Source organism: Truncatella angustata, assembly GCF_020726525.1.
Source record: "Truncatella angustata strain MPI-SDFR-AT-0073 chromosome Unknown BKA67scaffold_8, whole genome shotgun sequence".
In the NCBI taxonomy this organism is placed as follows: domain Eukaryota; kingdom Fungi; phylum Ascomycota; class Sordariomycetes; order Amphisphaeriales; family Sporocadaceae; genus Truncatella; species Truncatella angustata.
The window spans coordinates 677,400-697,914 of record NW_025763388.1 but is presented as its reverse complement, the minus strand read 5'-3'; the positions used below and the strand labels follow the sequence as shown (position 1 = coordinate 697,914).

Genomic DNA, 20,515 nt, shown 5'->3' with positions numbered 1-20,515 from the left:
CCCCTAAAACCCCTAAAACCCCAGATCCAGTGGCCAGAAGCCTAGCATGGTCCACCAAAATAGGCAGCCAAGGTATATAATGATTCGTCAGGACGGCCTTGGAGTGAGCTGCACACTGTGCAATAGTCCACCCTGCTGGGGAGCTTCACACGTTTCTGTCAAAGCATCCAATTGAATTCATGCACGGCGTGCACAGAACCCAAACTTTGTTGTTGTGAAGTGCCCTGACAGGTGTGAAAGGATTGAGGCTGTTTGGAAACTCTTGACGAGTTTTTGTCTTTTCTCTTTTATTCTACCATTTTTCATGTTTCTATCTGGATGTGTTCTGACTCCAACTCGCACTTCACGGAAAAAACAAGACAACCAGGCATGACCCCAGTGCTGGCGTCGACTCTAAAAAGCCATGGATGCGTTTCTGGCCCGCGTTTCTTACCACGCAACGAGTTATGCTATACGTTCCTGCCTGGCACTAACTTCCACATTAGTGATACAACAAGGTTCGCGGTTACTCAAGGTAAGCCTCCTGCGCTGGCTCCCTGTTCCGTTTCTTCTTTCTGAGCCTCACACTCATCCAGACCGTCGATGACCACCCTCTCAGAGCTGAACTGGCTGCGTTGCAACGGCGCCTTGCTCGGAAAATCGAAGTACGTTTCAACTATTCCAACTTTTTTATAGACTTGCAGTATTGACAACTTTCTAGCTTGTGTCACCTATCTTGGAGTCAATCGAGTTCCGCTACACGCGTGGCAATTCAGCACTGGAAGCTGTTGTGCGAGTAGGGAGAGAGCTTCGAGATGAGATCGACGCCTTGACCGCCAGATATCAAGATGCAGCTACTCTGGAAGAGCAGCTCCATTCCATGGGCAAGAAACCGTCATCACAGGACCGCGGGGCTGAGCTACGGTCTATCTTGACAGAGACGAAACAGCTCATGGCCAGCATAGACGACTTGATTCCGTCTATAAACCTGTGGGTGTCTGCTATAGGGGGTATCCAGCCCGAGCAAGCCTCATTCTCACCATCGCGTCTACTTCAAGCAAGTATGGTAGTCAACGTCGGCGACTCACAATTTGTTCTTGCCCCGAGTCGTCCTATGCAGATCGGACCGGACTTCACATTGTCATTGTATATGCTTTTCCGGGGACACGCTTTCGCCCAGAACGGCGAGGCTTACGGAGTCGAAGAGGGCCAGAGAAAGCCAATGTGGCAGGAAGTCATACACAAGTCCCGAGTCAGGTTGTATCGTGTGCCTACGAACCAGCTCCATGACGAAGGATTTGAGTCGAATGGCCATAGACAGTCGACCGGTTACGCGTATCAGCTGCAGATTGTTGAAGACCTGGACGATGGACGCGTGCACACGTTTGAGGACGGAAACGTTGCGCCAGGGCCTTACGATGGCATGTCTCTTGCCGGGGTCCGAGAAGTAGTGCCCGTCGGTCAGATATCGAAAATGTTTTACGCTGATGTCGGCAGGATTTTGAACATCAATAACGAAGATGGCGCGTCAAGCAATCCTGTGTTGTTGCTTAAAAGAGACACTTCACAGATAGTACATGAAACCCATGTTGCGACCGATACTGCTGATTTCCGGGTGCTGGAGCAGCAACATCACCTTGTAGAAAGCATCGAGGAGGCCAGCTTTGTCTCCGATTCTACTCTTTCGGAACCAAGTCCGCAGGATGACATCGATCGCCAGCTTCGAGAAGAGAGCCAAGCAGCGGAGGTGACAGACGAAGTCTCTCAGCCACCCCAGCAAGGCCTTGTTAACCCGCCTCTAAAACCTTCGAATGTCTCAAACGGTTGTCCCTGGACTATACCTCATAACATTGACCCCGAGTGGATGGCCATGGAAGTGTTCGAGTTCGATGATTCAGGCTCTTCCACAGATGATGAAGACGAAGAACGCGAAACGGACGAGGATGGTGCATCATCCGCACCAAGGACGCCCAGGCCGCACGCAGCATCGAGGACCTCGGTGGACAAGAACCTCATCACCCAGCTCCAGCGGATGAGGGTGGCCTCGAACACGGGCTCGAGTTCCCCGCCCTCGAGCTCTCACTCGTACGCATACACGAACGGCCACGAGGATGTCGACCTCTCCACCTCCACAGAGCTCATGAGACAGCCTCGAGCCCAGGACTCCGCACCTCTCTCCCCCACGACGATAGAGCGCTCCCCGTTCGGCGCGATCAGAACCTCGCTCTCGCTGCTCGAGATGCTGCTCCGCCTAACTAGTCTGCAAGAGTTCGAGCAGATGACACATCTCTCTATCCCTGATCATGTGTTGAAGTTCTACTTGGATGAGTCGGCGTCCGAGAGCGGGCTTCACGGGAAAGAGCGCTGGGCAGCACGGGCAGAGGCTGCCAAGAAGATGGGATTTGATCCCTATGTTGATGGGCCTGAAGGAGGCGGCAGTGGGCCAGCAGGTTTTTGAAGGGGTGGGGGAGGAGCAGGAGGAGGAGAAAAATAGTCATTGCAACTGCGTTTCGTGCATAGCCCAGGAGTTCGGAGATGGCCACATCAGAAGAAATTGAAATAGAACAATAATTATCACATGCATCATCGCAGAGGAACATATATCGTTGATCTCCAAATGTGTTGTGCGCGCCAAAACCACGATGTTCTCTCATAGAACACAGATGTACGACTTGTATCTCGGTAAGTCTACCTAAGATACGAGCAAAAAACAAAACAAATCCTGAAACGCCAGCCGAAAAAACCGCCTTGCCTCATGCCCTTCATTTCTTCAATCCCTAGATCATCCCACTTTCGTCACGTAATCCTCTTCATAATCCCGTTCCTACCACCGTCTCCCGTATACGCTGTTCTCCTCCCTAGGCTTCCTTCTGATGTAGTGTCCCACATCCTGTGCCACAGTCCTGTCGTCGACGAATCCGCTCCTGGCACTGGCGCCTACATGCCTGAAGAGCTCCATCATCTCCTTGACGCCGAGCTTGTTGACTCCCTCCTTGCGCATGCCGCCCTCGATGGCCTGTTCTGCCAGCAGACGCTTCTTCTCCTGCAGCTCGAGAATACGCTCCTCGACCGTGTTCTCGACGGTCAACTTGTAGACCACGACGTCGACCTTTTGCGTCAGACGGTGCACACGGTCGATGGCTTGCTCCTCGACGAAGGGGTTCCAAAAGGGCTCGAGGATGACGACTCGGCTCGCGGCCGTCAAATTGAGACCCAGGGCACCGCAGCGCAGGGAGCAGAGCAGGACTCTGCAGCGGGGATCGTTGCGAAGGGAGTCGAGGGAGGCTTCTCGTGCGTCGTTCTTCATTCCGCCATCATACCGTGTATACCGGATGCCATCCTTCTTGAAGAAGCGTTCTACGATGTCAAGCATCGAGGTGAATTGGGAGAAGACGATGAACTTGTGTTCGTCAACCTCCTTGTGAACAATTGTCATGAGTTGCCGAATCTTGGCGGAGGCTAGGACAAGTGGAGTCTTCTCCTTATTCTTGCGTGTTTGAGAGTAAAAGGGGTTAAGAGATCGGTCGGCGTCAGAGTCCGACTCAAACTCAGAGGCCGAGATACCTTCTTCGGAATCCGAGTCATTGTCGGCCTCTTCGGATTTGAGAGCTGCTCTGGCCTTCTCGGCCTCCACTTGTGATTTGATGACAGATATAGACTCAAATTCATCCTCGGAATCTGACTCGGCATCTGTTGAAGCTCGCTGCAAGCCCTCAGGTTTTACATCCTCCTCGTCATGGACAATGAAGCTGTCCAGGTTGCTTCCGTCATCTTCAGAATCACTGTCTGAGTCACGGGTGTTGATGCTATCGCCTTCACCCTCTGCGTTCTCATCATCTGTGCCACCAGCCTTGCCAAGACGCAGAGAACCTTGCTCGTCCCCAGAGACAAGCCAGCTCCCATCGGCCTCCTCGTCGTCACTGTCGAGGATGGCATTCCGTTTCGCAGGCTTGCGAGCTGGCCTAACGATAGAGTTGTCTTCTTCGTCATCGCTGTCGAGAACTGCCGTGCGGTTTCTGGGTTTACGCACAGGCTTCTTGACAAGCTCTGTCTTGACCTTCTCCTTGATGACCTTCTTTACCTTCGCCTTTGGCTTCTTGACCTTCTGCGGGACCTCGGCGCCCTCGTTTTCATGGTTGTTGAAATATTCGAGGTCTTCGAAGCAAGACTTGCAGATCTCCTTTCCTTGGACACGGTTGTCTCTGTCTAACTCCCAACCACAGATATCGCAGTGCTTGGCCTCGACACCCAGACCACCAAGCAAGTCCGCGAGAGCATCCACGTCTGCATCGCCCTTCTTGGTCTTCGACTCTGTGCTCAATGCTTCTTTGTCCTTTTCAAGCTTGCCTTCGACCAGCTTGGGATGATTGCAGACCTGTCGCAACCGCAGCAGCAGGACCAAAGCATTAGCGTAGCTGACTTTACCTTTGGTCTTCATCATTGTCTCGAGCGTTCTGTCCGTCCGTGCCTCAAGACGATCGTAGAACCGTCGCTCGGCCGGCGAGAATACAGTCTGCACAGAAACAACCTTGCGTTCGGTAATTTTGAAGTCCGAGGTTGCACTCTTTTCTTCATCATCCTTGCCGACGGACTTCTTGCCACCAACATCTAATGCGCCGGGCTTTTTCAGTATGTCTTTCGTCCGCCGCTTCATGAAGCAGCGTAGGACACTGTGCAGGTGTTGAATTGCAACGTCACCTTTACCGTTCTTCATCGGAAGTTCAATATGCTCTTTCCACTCCTTCAAATCATCATACGGACTGATGCGGAGGAATTTGATCAAACTCTGCAGCTCCTCCAGATTGTTCTGCATGGGGGTTCCGCTGAGACACCAACGGTAGACGGTGCGCAGGTCATAACATGCCTTGGTCGACTTGGCATTGCGGTTCTTGATCGTGTGGGCTTCGTCGAGAATGACACGGTACCAGTGCAGACCGAAGCAACCAGCCTTCACCGAAGCGTTCGAATGGCCATGCTCGGAAACCAGGATCTGGTAAGTTGTGATGACAACATCATAGCGCTTCAGGTCTTCGAATCGCTTCGTACGTTGTGGGCCGTGGTGAACAAGGACTTTGAGTTTGTGAGAGTCGTCGACCTTTTCCTTCAGTTCTGCTTCCCATTGGCGGATGAGAGCCAGTGGCGCAACAACCAAGGTGGTTTTCTCAACCCCTTGCATTTTCGGCGAGTCTTTGGGTCTGGAGTTGGTGAGGATCAGAGAGATGGATTGCAGAGTTTTGCCGAGACCCATATCGTCGGCAAGAATGCCACCCTTGGGGACTTTGCCTTTCTTGACTGGGCCCAGCTCGCGGCCCCTCATCCACTCTACGCCTTCTACTTGGTGAGGCAGTAATCTGACCTTGAGTCCCTCAACTTGTGATCTATCATGACTGTCGTCGGCGACCTTGTCCTCCTCCTCGTCCTCCAAGGAGCCTTCGATGAGCGCTTTGAGGTCGGCACTCGCCTTCTTCGGGTCTACATACTGAGACGAGAAGAAGTTGGGGTTGGTGTATGTCGTCCGAGGTGAGGAGTCGGCGACGGAGATAGGATTGCCGGAGGAGCCCACGGTGGTGAACATTGGCGGGGCCGGGGGCTTTCTATCCTTGGCAGAAGGGCCCAACGGACCGTTTATCCGTGTTGGGCGGTGGTGTTCGGGTCGCGACTTGGGTTGGATAAACAGATTCGCATACTTGTCGTCCATCGAAGTCTTGGTACCATAGGCGCTGGCTTTCACCGCAGGTCTTTGTGTCGGAACCGAAGTGTTGTTGGATGTGGTGGAGGCAGCACCATGGTGGCTTTGGGCTGGGTGAGGCCGGCCTGTTTGTGAACTTGGTCGACTTGAGGATGCGATAGGACCGAAGCCGTTGTGGCTCTGAAAGGGGCGTGGCTTGTCGCCTTCTTGGTTGAGCTGACTTGACGAGGCACCAGCGTTGCCGGCGTGACTCGACGGCCGGAGTGGAAGAGACGGAGGAGCGTGTTCGCGAACCATGCTGGGCGGCGGACTTGGTGATCGTGATCGTGGGTGCAAAAGTTCCCTCAGCCCCTCCTTGAATGTTTCCTTCAGCCCCTCCTTCAGACTCTCCCTGAAACCCTTGGGGCTCTTGTCTCGCTCCAGCTTGGCGGTTTGAAAGGTGCTAGAGTGTGACCGTAGCGTATCGTAGATTGTGAGAAGGTAGAAGTCGGCACCAGGCTTGTGAGGTGCCGATTTTTCAGAATCCGTGGGCAACTAGCTAGCCCGTTGTAAAATCTGCAACGCTGTCCGATGTTGTGGTTGGAAACGATTGGAGTATTTATACACGCTTCAAGGAAATGTACGCCGGGACATTACATGCGATGCCAATGCGAACCCAATGTTGACCGTCCGGTTTCTCTTATCTCGTGTTGCGCGTTCTGGCACCGCGTTTAATTAAATTCATGTACATATACAATGCGTCCTTGGTGTTGAATGCGCTTGTTTACTATGACATAATGTCCGGCCAACCAGCAGCGAGGTCCACCCAGTTCAGGCTGCCGTGCCCCTCACGGGCTTCATTTCAGGTCAATGCGTCTTAGGTGCATATGCGTCTAGCGATGCTGTTAGTGCGCGGATACTTGCCCCCAGCCGAGCTTGTCTCGTCCACCCTCAAACCTGCTACGGATCCGTACGTAGGTCAGGCTAGATAAGGACACGCTCCCCCGATGAGGGCATCTACGTTAGAGCAGTCCAGAACTCTTTTGACGCAGTGCCGCCATGACCGATATGTGTTGCGAAACTGAGCCGACTGTTGTCTGCAGTACCTCGCCGCCGAATCACCTGGTCTAGTACCTCACTGTACAACCTAATTAACCTAGATAGTCATCACGTATTATAGCTGGTTGGCAAGCCCCAGGTCGGATCTTGCACCATGAGTACCCTCAACGAGACTCAAACCGGCGAAATGCCACTCGCCTGGCCCAGACATGATGCGACCATTGATGTCCATTCCCAGAAGCAGTCACTATTGTTTCGCTTGCCTCCAGAGATCCGCCGGATGGTTTACAGCTGTGCTCTGGCAGAGGTCGAGGTCCCAGGTGGCCGTTTTGTGAAGCGGATTGGAGACGAAGACTTTGAAGACACCTCACTCGAATCGTCGACCAACGTACGAGGTCATTGGGCGCTATATGACATGGATGTTCCTCCCTGGATTCGACCTGGCTGTACTTCGCGTATGACCATTCCACTTGACCTCCTTTGTACCTGCAAACGTATTTGTAACGAGACCCATCGGCTATTGCACCGTATCAAAACGCACAAGTTTTATGTCTTCCATGGCCCTCATCGAGGTTCGGCAAATGAGAAAAGTCGAGACAGGGCGCTATGCTTCGTACCGCCAACGGGTGCGAACGTTGTCAATCTTCACGTTTTCGCTCAGAGCTTGTCATTGGAGGCTGGAAGGCACGATTGTCTCCGAGCCGAGCACTTGAGCTCCATCGCTTCGAGCCTCGAAGACTTGACCATCACTATCAGACCCTTATACAATAGAGTATCCTCCCAGCAAATGACGCACTTCAACCAATCATTGTCGGTCACTCCATATATGCCTCGAACTTCCATGTCAGACATGACACAAACACAAATGGTAACGGCCGACAGTAAGGATCTCGAAAGTTTGACTGAGGGATGGCCATCGATTTTCTCAGGATTTCCGAACCTCCGAAGATTCACAATGGAATTTGACCATCACGAAGGTCGAAGGGCAAGCCTGGAATCATTAGCTCTTGGAGCACGAAAGTGGAGATTTCCAATGGCGGGAGGCATGGAGCTTGTCAATAAGTCTCCGGCATCAATAAGCCCTTGGAGAGGACTCCGTGTCCACGATTACTTTATTTGTATCACATGCCGTAACCTCAGGCCTCATCCACAATCTTCATGCGTGAGATGTGGATGGCGAATAAAGGGAAAAGGACCACGTATGTTCACCTACAGAGTGGACTGGGTCGCACGGAAGAAGGGTGTATAAGACAGCGTCTGATATAATACTGTAATATCAACTTCCATATCTAAACACATTAATACAACACATCCTTTGTAGAAGAAGCCCCCGGAAGCTCTTTCTTATTTATTCATTTATATTGAGGGGCTCAGCGTCGAATGGCAGTCAAGTATTGGGTACTAAAGGGCTTGATTGTTTGCAAATGAACTTCGTTGATGTAATAAGGAATAACCTGAAAAGTCACTCGGTTTCAATATATTCAAAAGACGCAGTCAGTGGTATAGAGTGTAGCAGAATGTATAGCCGCCGTCCAATCAGAAGGTGTTCGAGTTGCATGCTTGGGTAAACTGTTATATTGCACAGCTTAGTAATGTATCCATACGCCGAATCAATCACGAAATTGAGCATCTCCACCATGACCCGCAGAACCCACCTCCGGAAACGGGGAGCCACCGCCAACGGAGGTCGCGCCCAGTCACCTACTAACTCGTACAATTCAAGCTGCTGTGTCAAGATTGCAACAATGGTCTTGAAATACGGCATTCCGCAGACACAAATCAATCTACAAGGAGGATGGCCCACGCCGCGTCTTCACCCAGCCAAGGAGCTGGAAGCGGCAGCGGCTAGGGTATTCGCTAGTCCCGACATCCAACAACAATTACGGTACGGGCCAGGACAAGGAGAATCCGGGTTGAGAGCCAACATTGCTGGTTGGCTCTCGGATGAATACCAACCCACGGCGGGGCTGATTTCGCCGGAACGTATACTTGTTACGAACGGCGCTTCCAACGGACTGGCCACCATTCTGCAGAAGTTTGCTGATCCGGGGTATACTCGGACGATATGGGTGGTCGAGCCGACATACCATCTTGCGTGCCCCATTTTTCGCGATGCGGGCTTTTTGGGACGAATCCGGGCTGTGCCAGAGGGCAAGGAGGGCGCTGACCTCGACTTCTTGAGGCAAGCGCTTGACGATTCTGAGAAAAAGTCGACCCTGTTTGGAGAAGCCCCGCCGAACAAGACCTCAGGGAATGGCTATCCCAAGATTTATCGCCACATCTTATATATGGTGCCCACGTTCTCAAATCCTAGCGGAAGGACCATGGCACTAGAGGATCGCAAGGAGCTAGTCCGTATTGCGAGGAAGCACGATGTTCTGCTGGTGACCGACGATGTTTATGATGTCCTCCGATGGTGTCCAACGGAGGGCTGCAATTGTCAGGATGCGCACCTGCTATGTCCTCCCCGTCTCGTGGATGTCGATCGATCGTTACCAGGCCAGGACGCCTTCGGCCATGCCATCAGCAATGGCTCTTTCTCGAAGATCGTCGCTCCTGGTGTGCGTGTCGGGTGGATGGAAGGAACAACAGAGTTTGTGAAGACATTGAGTCGCGTGTAAGATACCTACGTCGCGATCCAGAACCACGTGCTGACTTTCTATAGGGGTGCAAGTGCTTCGGGCGGGAACCAAGCACATATGGCATCACTAATCTTAGGACAGCTTTTTGCAAATAACAGCCTGCAGCGTCATGTTAAAGACGTGTTGATACCTACCTACCGGGAGCGATACTACACCATGGTAGCAGCGATCAGACAGTATCTGTATCCATACGGCGTGAGAATAGTGACAGACAAGCTGGGCAATCCGAGTGCAGAACCTGCTGGGGGTTTCTTTCTATATGTACTCTTTCCCGAAGATGGCTCACTACCAGGTATCGAGACAATTCATAGCCTGGCGTTAGAGCAATTCAATCTTCGCATAGCACCTGGTGGGCTGTTCACGGTTGGCGACGACAACTCAGAGCACCCGTCACGGTCGAAAACGTACATTAATGGAGCTCGGTTATGTTGGGCATGGCATGAAGTAGACGAGTTGGTTGAAGGAATTGAAAGATTAGGCGAAGCTCTGAAGATGGCGAAACAAATACGGCGTAGTGGTCGTAGTGGTTGATTTCGATGGGATCTCGCTATGAAGTTAGCGACGTTAATCCACGACATAAATGTTGATTGTGCTTATTTAGACAGTGAGGCACAGTGACAAGCAAAAGAAAGAAGATAGAAAATCGTGTAAGTGGGACATGGGATTTGAATTGACAGCCTAGAAAATGCTCGGCTATATCCCATATCATATAAGTGTACTTTCCCCCGGAACTGTGCTCTTGTCTACGCCAAGGCCAAGCGGGGAAAAAAAAAAAAGAAGAAAAAGTGAGAGGTGTGTGTAGAGTGCTCATCGCTAGCTCTTCTGAGCCCAGATAATACAACGTGACGACGGATGCGCTGGAATCCCCGCAAAGAATGTAGGTAATGAGACTTTTCTACAAGCCAGAAATAAAGGGCAATTGCACTATCGTCTTCTCTTGATCCCATACGTCGCCATGGATATCAAACCATCCTTCAGCAATTCCTCTTCCCACATTCTTAGAGGACCCGACATGGATCCATTGCTTTAAGACGCATCTCTATATAAGCTAGGCATTGCACTTGCGAACTGGTGGCGATATGTCCACTACTCAAGGATGAAATGAAGACGATTGGGGGACAAGTCTCGCCACAATCGCCCTCCTTTCGAGTGAAGATACATTTCTTGGTTATCGCCACGCCAACTCACCCTGCGTATGTCTAAGACGGAAAGTTGTCGCAGGGAGTGAGTGATTCGGGCCTTGTTTGTGTCAGCAGTGGCGGTGTCCCGGTTGAGTCGACTCTGTGGCATTTTCTACCAAACACCCTAGATGCTGTTGAGACAGTCCACCAGTTCCCGAGGTGCAGAACAAGATGATCCATGATGCTATCTTTGCCTGAGTCTAGACAGAGGCAACGCATCGCCTGGAAGCGTGAAGGCCCATCAGCACCAACAAGACTGCGCTTCTTGTCAGGCCGCAGACATGGAACCTGGTTAAATTCGAGTGCCAGTCACCCTACAGTTTTCAAAGTAGCCCAACGCACGAACTTAGCCGTTAAGAAACTCGTAACGGAAAGAGTTTCTTGCAAACCATGCACGGCTTCGTAATATGATATCTACTGCGGAGCAGAATATCTGACACTACTCCAATAAAGTCATGACGACTGCTCCATAGATTGTCCCCCAGAGCCTCCCTAGCAGTTGGCGCCGGTCGTTCAACGGCCACCCAGTTTGTTTGTATCGTTTAACGTCGAGGTGAGGGCTGCGAAGCAACCGGTGCAACCTCCCCAGGGGGACAGGACGTGGTAAGCTACATCTTTTGAGTGTGATACCAATTCTTGCCTCAAGGGCTAGCCATTCCAAAGTCCGTGGTCGCTACATCTCGACCCTCTAGACCCAAGGGGTACGCCATTTATGTTACCGTAACGGTGTAGTTCTTTAGGGGGCTGGTAATAAGGATTCTCAGTGATTCTCCGTAGGTATTATTGTACCCACCGTGTCCTGGGAACGGCCACCCAGACCTGAAGCGGTTGGTCGTCATTCCACCATGGGCTACCAATGGCTTCAAACTATAGCGCGTAAAGTGTGGAGGATAATTGGCGCCGGCGACACTGTCCCTGGCTCCATGCCAAAACGAGGTCCTTCTTTGTCAAGCCGGAAACACGTGGGATTCCCGCCGCAGCTGTTGCAGATGGACCAGACATGATCAGACTGTATAGATCCTAGTTGATCTTGAATGCCAATAAAAAGATCGAAAAGCTCTAGATATCCGGCGGGCATGTCCTGCAAAAGGAGACACAAAGTCTTACATGATCAAGAGCTGGACCCGCCCGTTCCACTGACGTACAGGGGAAATGCCATTCAAGCATCTCCAGGGGTGCTCTGTCTTGATGCTCCTCGTGTAGTCGGTCAAGGAGAAGTTTTTCTAACCAGCAACTTCCTCGGAAGCTTTGAATTTGGGCGTGTAGGAGAACTTCCACAACATGCAATCGATGTGCGAGAGGAACAAAGACGACTAAAGAATCACCAATCTCCAGCGCGCACAGGCAATCAGCTGTGTTGTATTTGACAGTGCTGCCGGGAGTCTATTCCTCAAGGGGAGGAGAGAAGAGCACATGCCATATCCAACGATCTGCTCGAGCGAGATAGCTCTCCTGCTATCAATCGTGTAAGCCGGAAATGGGAGGGGGAATAAGGTCATCTGAGTTTGGCAGGGTCCTCCTAGGAAAGGCAAATAACCGTTCCGGTGCAGATGCCTCTCAGTCTTCCACATGTATGAGAGTTCTTCCACTAACACATCGCTCGCTGGCAACAATGAATGCCTATCCCGGGCAAAACATGAGAACATATGGGAAGGGCATAGTCGGCGTCAATATCCCAGTCGGCTATCACAAAGTCCACATAATATGAAGTGATAGGTATAACCAAAAACAATCGAGCAGATCTCGACAGGAATGATCATGGCGTTGAGGCTGTGCATATCCATTATCTGAAAGGGAACGTCAAGGACAGCAAAATCAACATCACACCCTTGGCGGCCAAGAAGCCAGCAATCAAGCCGCCCTACAGGAGATAATACAAAGTCATTCCATGTACAGAGGGGTGCAGTGCCCATTCCACGGACATGTGTGCCCTGATTGAATGAATCTCGCAGACATATTTTGCCGTGGGTGCGAGAGTCTTCTCGCAGCCAAAAGGGGGGAAGGTGACATGAATATATGAAAGCTCCACTTCCACCAGAGATACCCATGGCTACACATAAAGCTGAATGGTGCTTGCGTCCATCAGTGCTGTCAGGCCACCTTTATATAAATAAGTGGCACCAGTAGAGCGGAAGAACATGTTCAGAACAGAGGGTATGCCCGTGCCGTGGTTCCTGAGAGTCATTTCCCAGACTTCTGACGGGTAGTGCGAGTATCTTCTGGCAAAGACAATGAAGAGAAATGAATGACAACGTGGACGACCGGCTTCCAATGAAGGCGTTGGTGCCACGGGAACAAAAGGCAACCAAGTCCATCTGCCTGATCGGCCGTAGCGATTAATGAACAGGTGATTAGAAGCGAAGAATGAAAAGAACCAGACCGCGAGCAAATCGAAACGGATAAAGAAGAAATATAAGAAAGAGAATTTTTCTTTCTATTTCCATGGGTAAATGAGATTAGATGGGTGTTCCTCTGGTCTGGCAGTAAATTATATCTTGTTGTTTTGAGACAAACTGCCTTGCCTGATGCAGACTTCAAGATAAGGAGTTTTTTGGTCACCAACTTTTCATGTGGTCCAATTCGAGCAAACAACGAGGCTGCAGATTGCGTTGCTGCAGATTAGGAGGCACTCGCCTCCACCAGCTCTCAGACCAGTTTGACCACGGTTTTGCTCAATGATCCCCACCACTAGCAAACCAGCAATGTCCATATGCTCAGAGTGCATATACCTTTCAAGTCACAGAAATCTCTACAATTTAGAGGGGTCAATGATGAACACATGGTACAGATAGTATGATCTACGAAGAGACCGGCTGTGTCCGCATGCCTGTCTGGGTGAAAATGGGTGCTCTACCTAAGTAGACAAAATTCCAGAAATGAAACTACAGCCGATCAAAACTGACGCTAGGATGACAAATAACAAAATGCCCATATGTCTATTCTCCATGCATTGCTTGCGTCATCGACCTGTTCCCACGCTTGGCCGTGCTTCTTCCCGAGCAATATGATACTAGTAAGCACTCTGCCGGTAAAAGTCTTGCGGTGCACTAGGCTCGCTGTTTCCACCCGCTGTTGATGGTGGGGCATACGCTTTATACTGGGACTGGCCTCCCTGGTGTCCAGCCTGGCTCGGTAGATGATTCCGGGAATCGTAAGCCGCACCGCTTAGGTGCAGCGGTGGGGGTGACAAGACATCATTGCTGCCATCATCTGGGGATGGGAGGGGAGGTGCAGATGCCGTTGGCACTGGTGGGGGTGCATTTGTGGGTGCAGAAGGTGCGTCATATGATGGATGTTGTTGGTGTTGAAGAGGGCTGTAAGCGGTATATTGTGGTTGCGAGGGTGGCGGAGGAGCTGACGGAGCCAACGGAGCCGATGGGGCTGATGGGAAAGCTAGAGGTGTTGGCACACCTTGGGGAGGTGCGGAGGGTGCGGATGGAGCAGGCGCTGAAGGAGCCGTCGGGCTGCTTGCATATGGATCTTCTGTTGAGTACACCGATGCTGAATAGGGGTCATGACCCGGCTGGTGAGACTGGACAGGCGAGTCGTAGGCTGACGTGGCAAGCTCTTGCGGGTTGCCATACGTGCTCTGCGGCCGCGGGCCCGACTGCTGTGGCTGATGCGAGTATGCTTGATATGATTGCTGTGGTGGCGGCGAGGATGTAGTAAGCGGAGCGGGCTGCTTTCCGGCAGCCACTGAGGATAATGGAGATCGCTGGTCTCGAGGAGGATATTGCTGCTGAACTGGCGTCGGGCCACTCTGAGGGTACTGCGGTTGTACAGGGTTAGGACCGCCTTGAGGATACTGTTGTTGAGCAGGTGGAGGACCGCCCTGGTGATAGTGTTGCTGGGCCGGAGGAGCTGCGGCATGAGGGGGTACCTCAGCGCCTTGCAGATAGAAAGGAGCTGCAGGTGTGCCTTGTGGAGGTCGTTGGAAGTTAGGAGAAGGTGACGTAGCCTGGTAAGGAGGCTGTTCTGCAACATGTCAGCCGCGCCTCGACAAGACTTATCACTATTGCATACCTTGCTGGGGAGACGGTCCTTGAGGGCCGGGTGTGTAATACCGTTGAGGGTCCTGCTGCTGCAGATGCTGAGGCGGTCCTGGTGGAGCGTATCCTTGGGGAATACTTGGATATCCTCCTTGCCCGGGCACAGCTGGCCGATGGGCATATTGAGGATAGCTTGGGCCTGGTGGGTGCGACATGGACTGCTCGAGCAAGGCTTCGTAGTCCCTCCTTGCCTTGATGAACTTCTCGTTCAGCTGAGTAAAGTCGTCCTTCTTTTGCGAGTACTTCTCGATGAGCTTGATCAGCTTGGGTCGGATAGCCAAAGTTTGGTGATAAAGCTTGGAGATCTCCTCGTTGTCCTCCTCCCTGGGCGCGGTGTTACTGGTGCTTAGTAGCGTGAGCAACTTCTCAACGTTCTTGATCTCTGCAAACACCTCGGCCTCCATCTGAGCTTCGCGCTGCAGCTCATCCGGGGTAGGATCTGTGAGCTTCTCGACGTAGTTCAAGGGGAAGATGCCCGTGTTGCCCTTCAGGCTGCCGCGCCACCAGTCCTTGAAAACAGATTCCAGCACGGCAATGACATCGCCTTTCTTGAACTCGAGCTCGCCAGGTTCGCTTGGGACGAAGTCGTAAAGGGCGCGGACGCGTGAAACGGTGGCGGCTGTTGTCCCCGTGGGGTGTTGGTTGATGGGCTGCGACTCAGCCTGCCTTCCAGTTCCTGAAGCACCGGCACTGCTAGGTCCTGCAGCAGCCGAAGTAGTCTCAGGTGTCTTCTTCTTGCGTTCCTCTTCCTGCAAGCTCAGTTGCAGGGCCATCTGCAGCTCGTCTTCCTCCTTTTGGCGGTCGACGTCGGTCAGCCTGTTCTTCTGGGGTGCGCTCGGGGCTTGAAGAGTGGGATTATTCTGCTTGAGGCGGAAGTAAGCATCGTACATGATGCCGAGATCAGCATCCTTGCTGAACATGTCGCTCCAGTCCTTCATCCTCTCGAGGATCTTGGCCTTGACCTGCTGGTGGGTGTTGCGGTCGTTGGCGAGCTTGAGCAGGGCATCTGTGAAGGCGCGGGAGGCGAGCTCGCGGTGCATGGGCTTCCCGCAGTTCTGTGACAAGGCGTTGGCTACCTCGAGGGTATAGAGCTGTACGTTCGCGTTGCGGTGGGCGAGGCGCTTGATGGTGGCCTGAACTACTTGCGAGGGGCCATTGGGGTCCGAGGAGACCTTGTCGCATACTTCGATGATGGCGCCCCAGTCTTCCGACGTGAGGTTCTCATTTGTCGCCTTGGCTGTGGATTGGAAATATGTCAGTGTACGCGCTCTCTATGGTATGTGACGCCGCTCCTTCAAGACATGGTGCTGCTCTGCTCTGCTCTGCGCTGCGTTGCGTTGCGCTGCGCATAAGCAAAGTGACTTCTACAATGATGATGACGTACCGATGGCCTCGTCGTACGGGCCGGGAGCTGCTGCTCGAAACATGCTGGGCAGCGTAAACCAGTCTCAGTGAATGATGGTGCGCTTGTATCTTCGGAGCTGGCGTCTCTTTTCTCTGAACCCGGTCTATTTTCCGATTTCGTTGTCAGGACTGAATATGCGGCCGTTGTTCTTCGGGGAGAGAGGTGGTAGGTAGGTGGAGGGTAGGGGCGGGAGCGTGATCAATAATTAAGCTCAGTTGATCTTCCTTTCCTCTCCCATCCTTTAGCTGCAGCCTGGCGGGATAGCGTGCTGATAGATCGCTTAGCACTGTTTTGCAACCCCCGACTCAGTAATTATCAACCCTAGTGGCTACGAGATCACTGCATTCGACCCGCCGGCTCAGCCTCACTGGAGTTTGTTGCACAGCTGCCCAGCTTCTGGTGTTCACAGCGCGACCACAAGGTTTAGCAAAACAAGGAAATGATGGCGATTCAAGATACTGCTGGAGGAGGTTCGAATTTGGGCTTTCTACAGGAACGGAGGTCAATTCTTCTTGCACGCATCTCCGGTTCTACTGGCATGGTCTATCTCAATGTACCAACATTTATATTCATTATAGCACGGGCTGATTTCACTCGTCCGAAGCCGTGCCATGGCTTCGAGCTGAAATGGGGACGCTGCGCTACTAAATTTAGGACTTTTAGCAGGAGCTTAGTTGGCGAACGCGCAATGCGGCGACCGACTCCTCATTGCGCCACGACCCCTCCACAGAACCAGCAGCTTTGAATCAACTACCCTACAGTAACCTAAGGTTGGTCCAAAGCCAAGAAAGTACTGTAGGTCAGCTAAATAACTCGTCATCGCTGGGACAGGTCAACTCAACGGGGCACTTTTCACTCTGTTGCCGAGCTGCAACTGCAATGACCGAAAGTGCTCGACTGTAGTATAATTCACGCGTAGATATGCACATTTCAACACGGTAATAGGCGAACATACGACCTTTTCCGTCGTGATCTTTTATATTCGTTCTATGTAGTCTGATTGTCGGGCATCGACGTGACCATATCTACACATAATCCAACCATGCCGTGAAGAAGCCTGAATCGACTTTACCATTCCTATCGGCAAGCCCATCCGTGCCATACCATACCACAAACGCCAGAGGAAATCTCCTCGAGCATAACCTCCATGTCGTCCGGGCTGAGTGCTGAGGGCTTCAAGTAACCCAAATTCAAGAAATGTCAGGACTTCGGTCTAGTTTGCCCCTTATCTGGCAGCGTAACACCATATCCCAAATTCAGACCATGCAATGACAAGAGGAAAATCAGTCTCATGCTCGCTACATTGGTTCATCTTGTCATTCGCCGCTGATCCTACCACCGGCGACTTGCTCCACGAGACGAATCATAACCTCCACGGTCGGGGGCAGACCCAACACTGCCACCCCCTCTGCCTTCTTCGATACTTCGGCGATTCAAGGCGTGCCCGAGCTCAGACATGTCGAAGAGGAGCTCTTCCTCAGGCTCTTCAGAAGGGCCCCCAGTCACCCCTAGACCAGCCGCCCCGCCCCGGGGGTAGCTTCTTCCATATCTGGTACTCGGGCCAGTCAAGCTGCTGTTTCCGGACTGCGGTGTACTCGACCCACGACCGCTTCCGACACCGTAACGTTTGTAAGGCGAGCTCGACAGGCCCCCATAGAGACCGCCAGGAGGTCTAGTTTCTCGTTCGGCAGACGAAGAAGCTTGCCTCAGCATTTCTGCAGATTCGTCACTTCTGATGTCAGCGGGAGCTTGCAGGATAGGCGAGTCCGCGGCCTCGTCAGCATCTTCAAGAGCTTCGTGTCGTCCTAGCAGTGCGCTGAGGCTCGGTGGCTCGCGATCATCGGCACCTAAACTAAGACTCCGATGGGCATCATCGTCATCTGCTAGGACACGCGGTTGCGCAGCTGAGCTTGACCGTCGCACGTGTTGATATGGTCTCGGTGACAACGGAATATCAATAGCAGTGGTACCCTCCAACGTTGGAGGAACACTAGTTGGTGCCTCAACTGAGCGACCCGTCCGGGCTCGTGCCGCTGATCGGGCGGGCGCAGCGTAGTCAACACTTGAATTCTCGCTTAGGCGAGACGGTACAGCCGGCGTATGTGGCGTGTGGGGAGAAAGCGGTTTGCCAGGGGACGACGAGACCGACATGCCCGGCACATTGGCAAGTTGCCTACTGGACGAGCTTGATGATCGGTGTAGTTGCATCGACGAGTTCAGTGAATCTGTAAGAGCATTATTGGACTCACGCATCAAATGAAATTTTGACAGCTGGGCATTAGTCTTGCGAGTCGCCTCGCCTCTCTTAGACGGCTCGAAGCTCTGCAGAGTCTTTTTGCTTTCCAGAGCCTTCAGGAATTCTTGAATGTTGTCGTCGTCTGTCTGGAAAGAACTTGAACTACCACCTGCACCGGCCTCGTTCAGCAGGCCAGAGCCCGGTTGCGCAAGAGACGAGGCGAGGCTCTGCTTCCCACTACTCGTTTGGTCGTCGTCGCCGGCTCGGCTTGCACCTCCAAAGGATGCTCTGCTGCGGCGGTGAGTGAAGCTACTACTGAACCGATTCGTGGATCCAGGCTTAGGTGAGCCAACGAGTGGGCTGTCTGCAGCCGCGGGTGGAGGGCCGCCACGTAAAGAGGCAGGCATACCAGCAGTTAGAGAAGACCGGTTTCTGACGTGTGTGAGCTGATTTAATCCCGGGCCACGGGTTAGTGAATGTGGTGAGGCAGGCCTTTCGAAATCTTGCATCCGCGGTACCGGAGACTGAGACAATGACCCTTGCTTGAACGGCTGAAAAGACACGGACGGGCGTCTATCACGCCCATCTGGTCTGATGGGGGGTCTTGCTGGAGCAGCAATTGGGAGCGAATGAGGGGGTGCATCAACGCTTGCTGGCTGGGACTGCGGAGGTGACGTTGTGTCAGAACCTGGCGATTTGATAGCTCTAAGAGCGGATATAGGACTTGTTCCGTGAGGACCCGCGCCGTGAAATGTCGAGAGACTTCCGTATCTCTGTTGGTTCTCAGTTATGTCTATCTCGTGGCGATGGTAAGGTAACGACCCAATTTCTACCGCGGTGTCACGCCGACTGTCACCACGATGTGGTAATGATGGTTTGAATAGGTCATCTGAAATAGCCAGTCCAATCCGCGAACTCAGTAGCGATTCAGTTTCGACCACTTGAAAATTGCAGTTATTTCGATAGGACACAGATGCGTAAAACCGGCCAACTGGAACCTCGAGCAGACCGAACATATAATCGGTTGAGACATCGCCTCTGCCCTCGTACAGAGGGCTGCGCAATGCATCGAATCCCGAAGGACGACTCTCAGCCGACAAGACACGGCACTTGATTTGCAGAGCAGGGTGTGAGCCTTTGGTTTTCGAGTTCCTGGCAAGTTTCCAAGTTGGCAGTATACCAGTCGTCGTATATATGGACCGGATGAAGATAATGGCCTTCTTGTACACGGTCGGCAATAGTGGGCCAAACTCTTCAGGGTCATTAGGACTTGATCCCTTGAGCTCGACCCGCCATCTTTCTAGTACCAAGTGAGTGTTAGGCTTCTTGGAGGAGCGACCGCCAGAGCTGCTGCTGTCGCTCGACAGATCCGATGAATTCATTGCCTCGACGACATCCCACCTTTTGCCATTTTCATCTAATATTATTAGACTTTGTCCGCTTTTTAATCGAGATGTGTCGAGGTATGTTTCAATAATGATTGGAGGAGGTCTGTTCTCGAAACCACCGCAATGCTTCCATGTCCGGAACTCGTCTCGGAAATCTTCGATCTCATCGGTGTCTAATTGGAACTGTGCGCCGATACTGTTAGGTGTGGTTCAACGACATAGGCACAAACACCACAACGTCAGACATACCCATTTACTGATCTTCTTTTCTCTGGTTCCAGCAACCAATACTGGTGTCACCTTCATTCGCTCTTGCAGAATCAAAGTACCGGTCTTGGCGAAGATATTCTGCGAGTCGGACTGTAATCAGTACAACATGGCGACAGCCGTATGTGGTGTATGACTCCTACCTGTATGATCTGGTCCAACTTCTTGACTGAGTCTCTGCTTGGACCAGCATCGGCCCCTTCTTCTCTAGCTCTTATCGGAACCGATGACTCCTGGGCTGTTGCCTCCGACCCTGCCCTCGAGTGGCCACCGGGGCGTGTGGTTTCCCTGGGGTTGTTGGTTCTCATGGGATTTGTGGTGGGCGAGGAAGCGGGGGACGAGGACCGAGGCCCCGGGCGGGGAGTTTGATGCATCGTGCTGGTTCTCCAGGTGAATGTTGTGGGTTGATGATAATGTTCGGAGATTCGATTCGATGGCGGCGATCTCAGGTGATCGCTGGAGACAGCCCAATACTCAAGCAAATGACCTGATGTAGGGCTGCCGGTCGGGCCAAGTTTATTGGATGCTGCTTCGAGTATACCGGTGATGGTAATCCATTGCTCCCAACCTCGAATCTAGGGCAGATTGACTTGATCAGTGAATCGCAGCAGGATGTTGAATTTGGCTATCAGCTGTGCAGG

General features: G+C 52.4%; 6 protein-coding genes across 6 annotated transcripts; 3 read left to right on the top strand and 3 right to left on the bottom strand.

Moving 5' to 3' along the window:
* Nucleotides 1-33: 33 nt before the first annotated feature.
* On the top strand, nt 34-2,516 carry BKA67DRAFT_577754 (RanGTP-binding protein-domain-containing protein). The gene is made up of 3 exons (XM_046103654.1): nt 34-514; nt 576-644; nt 701-2,516. The coding sequence occupies exons 1-3, from the start codon at nt 404-406 to the stop codon at nt 2,435-2,437; spliced, it is 1,917 nt and encodes a 638-aa protein (XP_045954036.1). The 5' UTR covers nt 34-403; the 3' UTR covers nt 2,438-2,516.
* A 287-nt stretch (nt 2,517-2,803) lies between these two features.
* Nucleotides 2,804-5,965, bottom strand: BKA67DRAFT_662306 (SNF2 family N-terminal domain-containing protein; the record flags this gene model as incomplete). The annotated part of the gene is made up of 1 exon (XM_046107972.1): nt 2,804-5,965. One exon carries the CDS (start codon nt 5,963-5,965, stop codon nt 2,804-2,806), a length of 3,162 nt encoding a protein of 1,053 aa, XP_045954035.1.
* Nucleotides 5,966-6,597: 632 nt separating this feature from the next.
* On the top strand, nt 6,598-8,034 carry BKA67DRAFT_577752 (uncharacterized protein). The gene has a single exon (XM_046103653.1). The coding sequence runs from the start codon at nt 6,861-6,863 to the stop codon at nt 7,953-7,955; it is 1,095 nt and encodes a 364-aa protein (XP_045954034.1). The 5' UTR covers nt 6,598-6,860; the 3' UTR covers nt 7,956-8,034.
* Nucleotides 8,035-8,451: 417 nt separating this feature from the next.
* Nucleotides 8,452-9,879, top strand: BKA67DRAFT_524166 (pyridoxal phosphate-dependent transferase; the record flags this gene model as incomplete). Its single annotated transcript, XM_046098546.1, has 2 exons — nt 8,452-9,323; nt 9,372-9,879. The coding sequence occupies 2 exons, from the start codon at nt 8,452-8,454 to the stop codon at nt 9,877-9,879; spliced, it is 1,380 nt and encodes a 459-aa protein (XP_045954033.1).
* A 3,426-nt stretch (nt 9,880-13,305) lies between these two features.
* Nucleotides 13,306-16,200, bottom strand: BKA67DRAFT_577748 (uncharacterized protein). The gene is made up of 3 exons (XM_046103652.1): nt 15,963-16,200; nt 14,553-15,815; nt 13,306-14,504 (listed from the first exon to the last, which is right to left on the bottom strand). Exons 1-3 carry the CDS (start codon nt 16,003-16,005, stop codon nt 13,540-13,542), a joined length of 2,271 nt encoding a protein of 756 aa, XP_045954032.1. The 5' UTR covers nt 16,006-16,200; the 3' UTR covers nt 13,306-13,539.
* A 1,115-nt stretch (nt 16,201-17,315) lies between these two features.
* BKA67DRAFT_523374 (autophagy-related protein 13-domain-containing protein) lies at nt 17,316-20,182 on the bottom strand (the record flags this gene model as incomplete). The annotated part of the gene is made up of 3 exons (XM_046098461.1): nt 17,316-19,790; nt 19,857-19,955; nt 20,018-20,182. The coding sequence occupies 3 exons, from the start codon at nt 20,180-20,182 to the stop codon at nt 17,316-17,318; spliced, it is 2,739 nt and encodes a 912-aa protein (XP_045954031.1).
* Nucleotides 20,183-20,515: the final 333 nt, after the last annotated feature.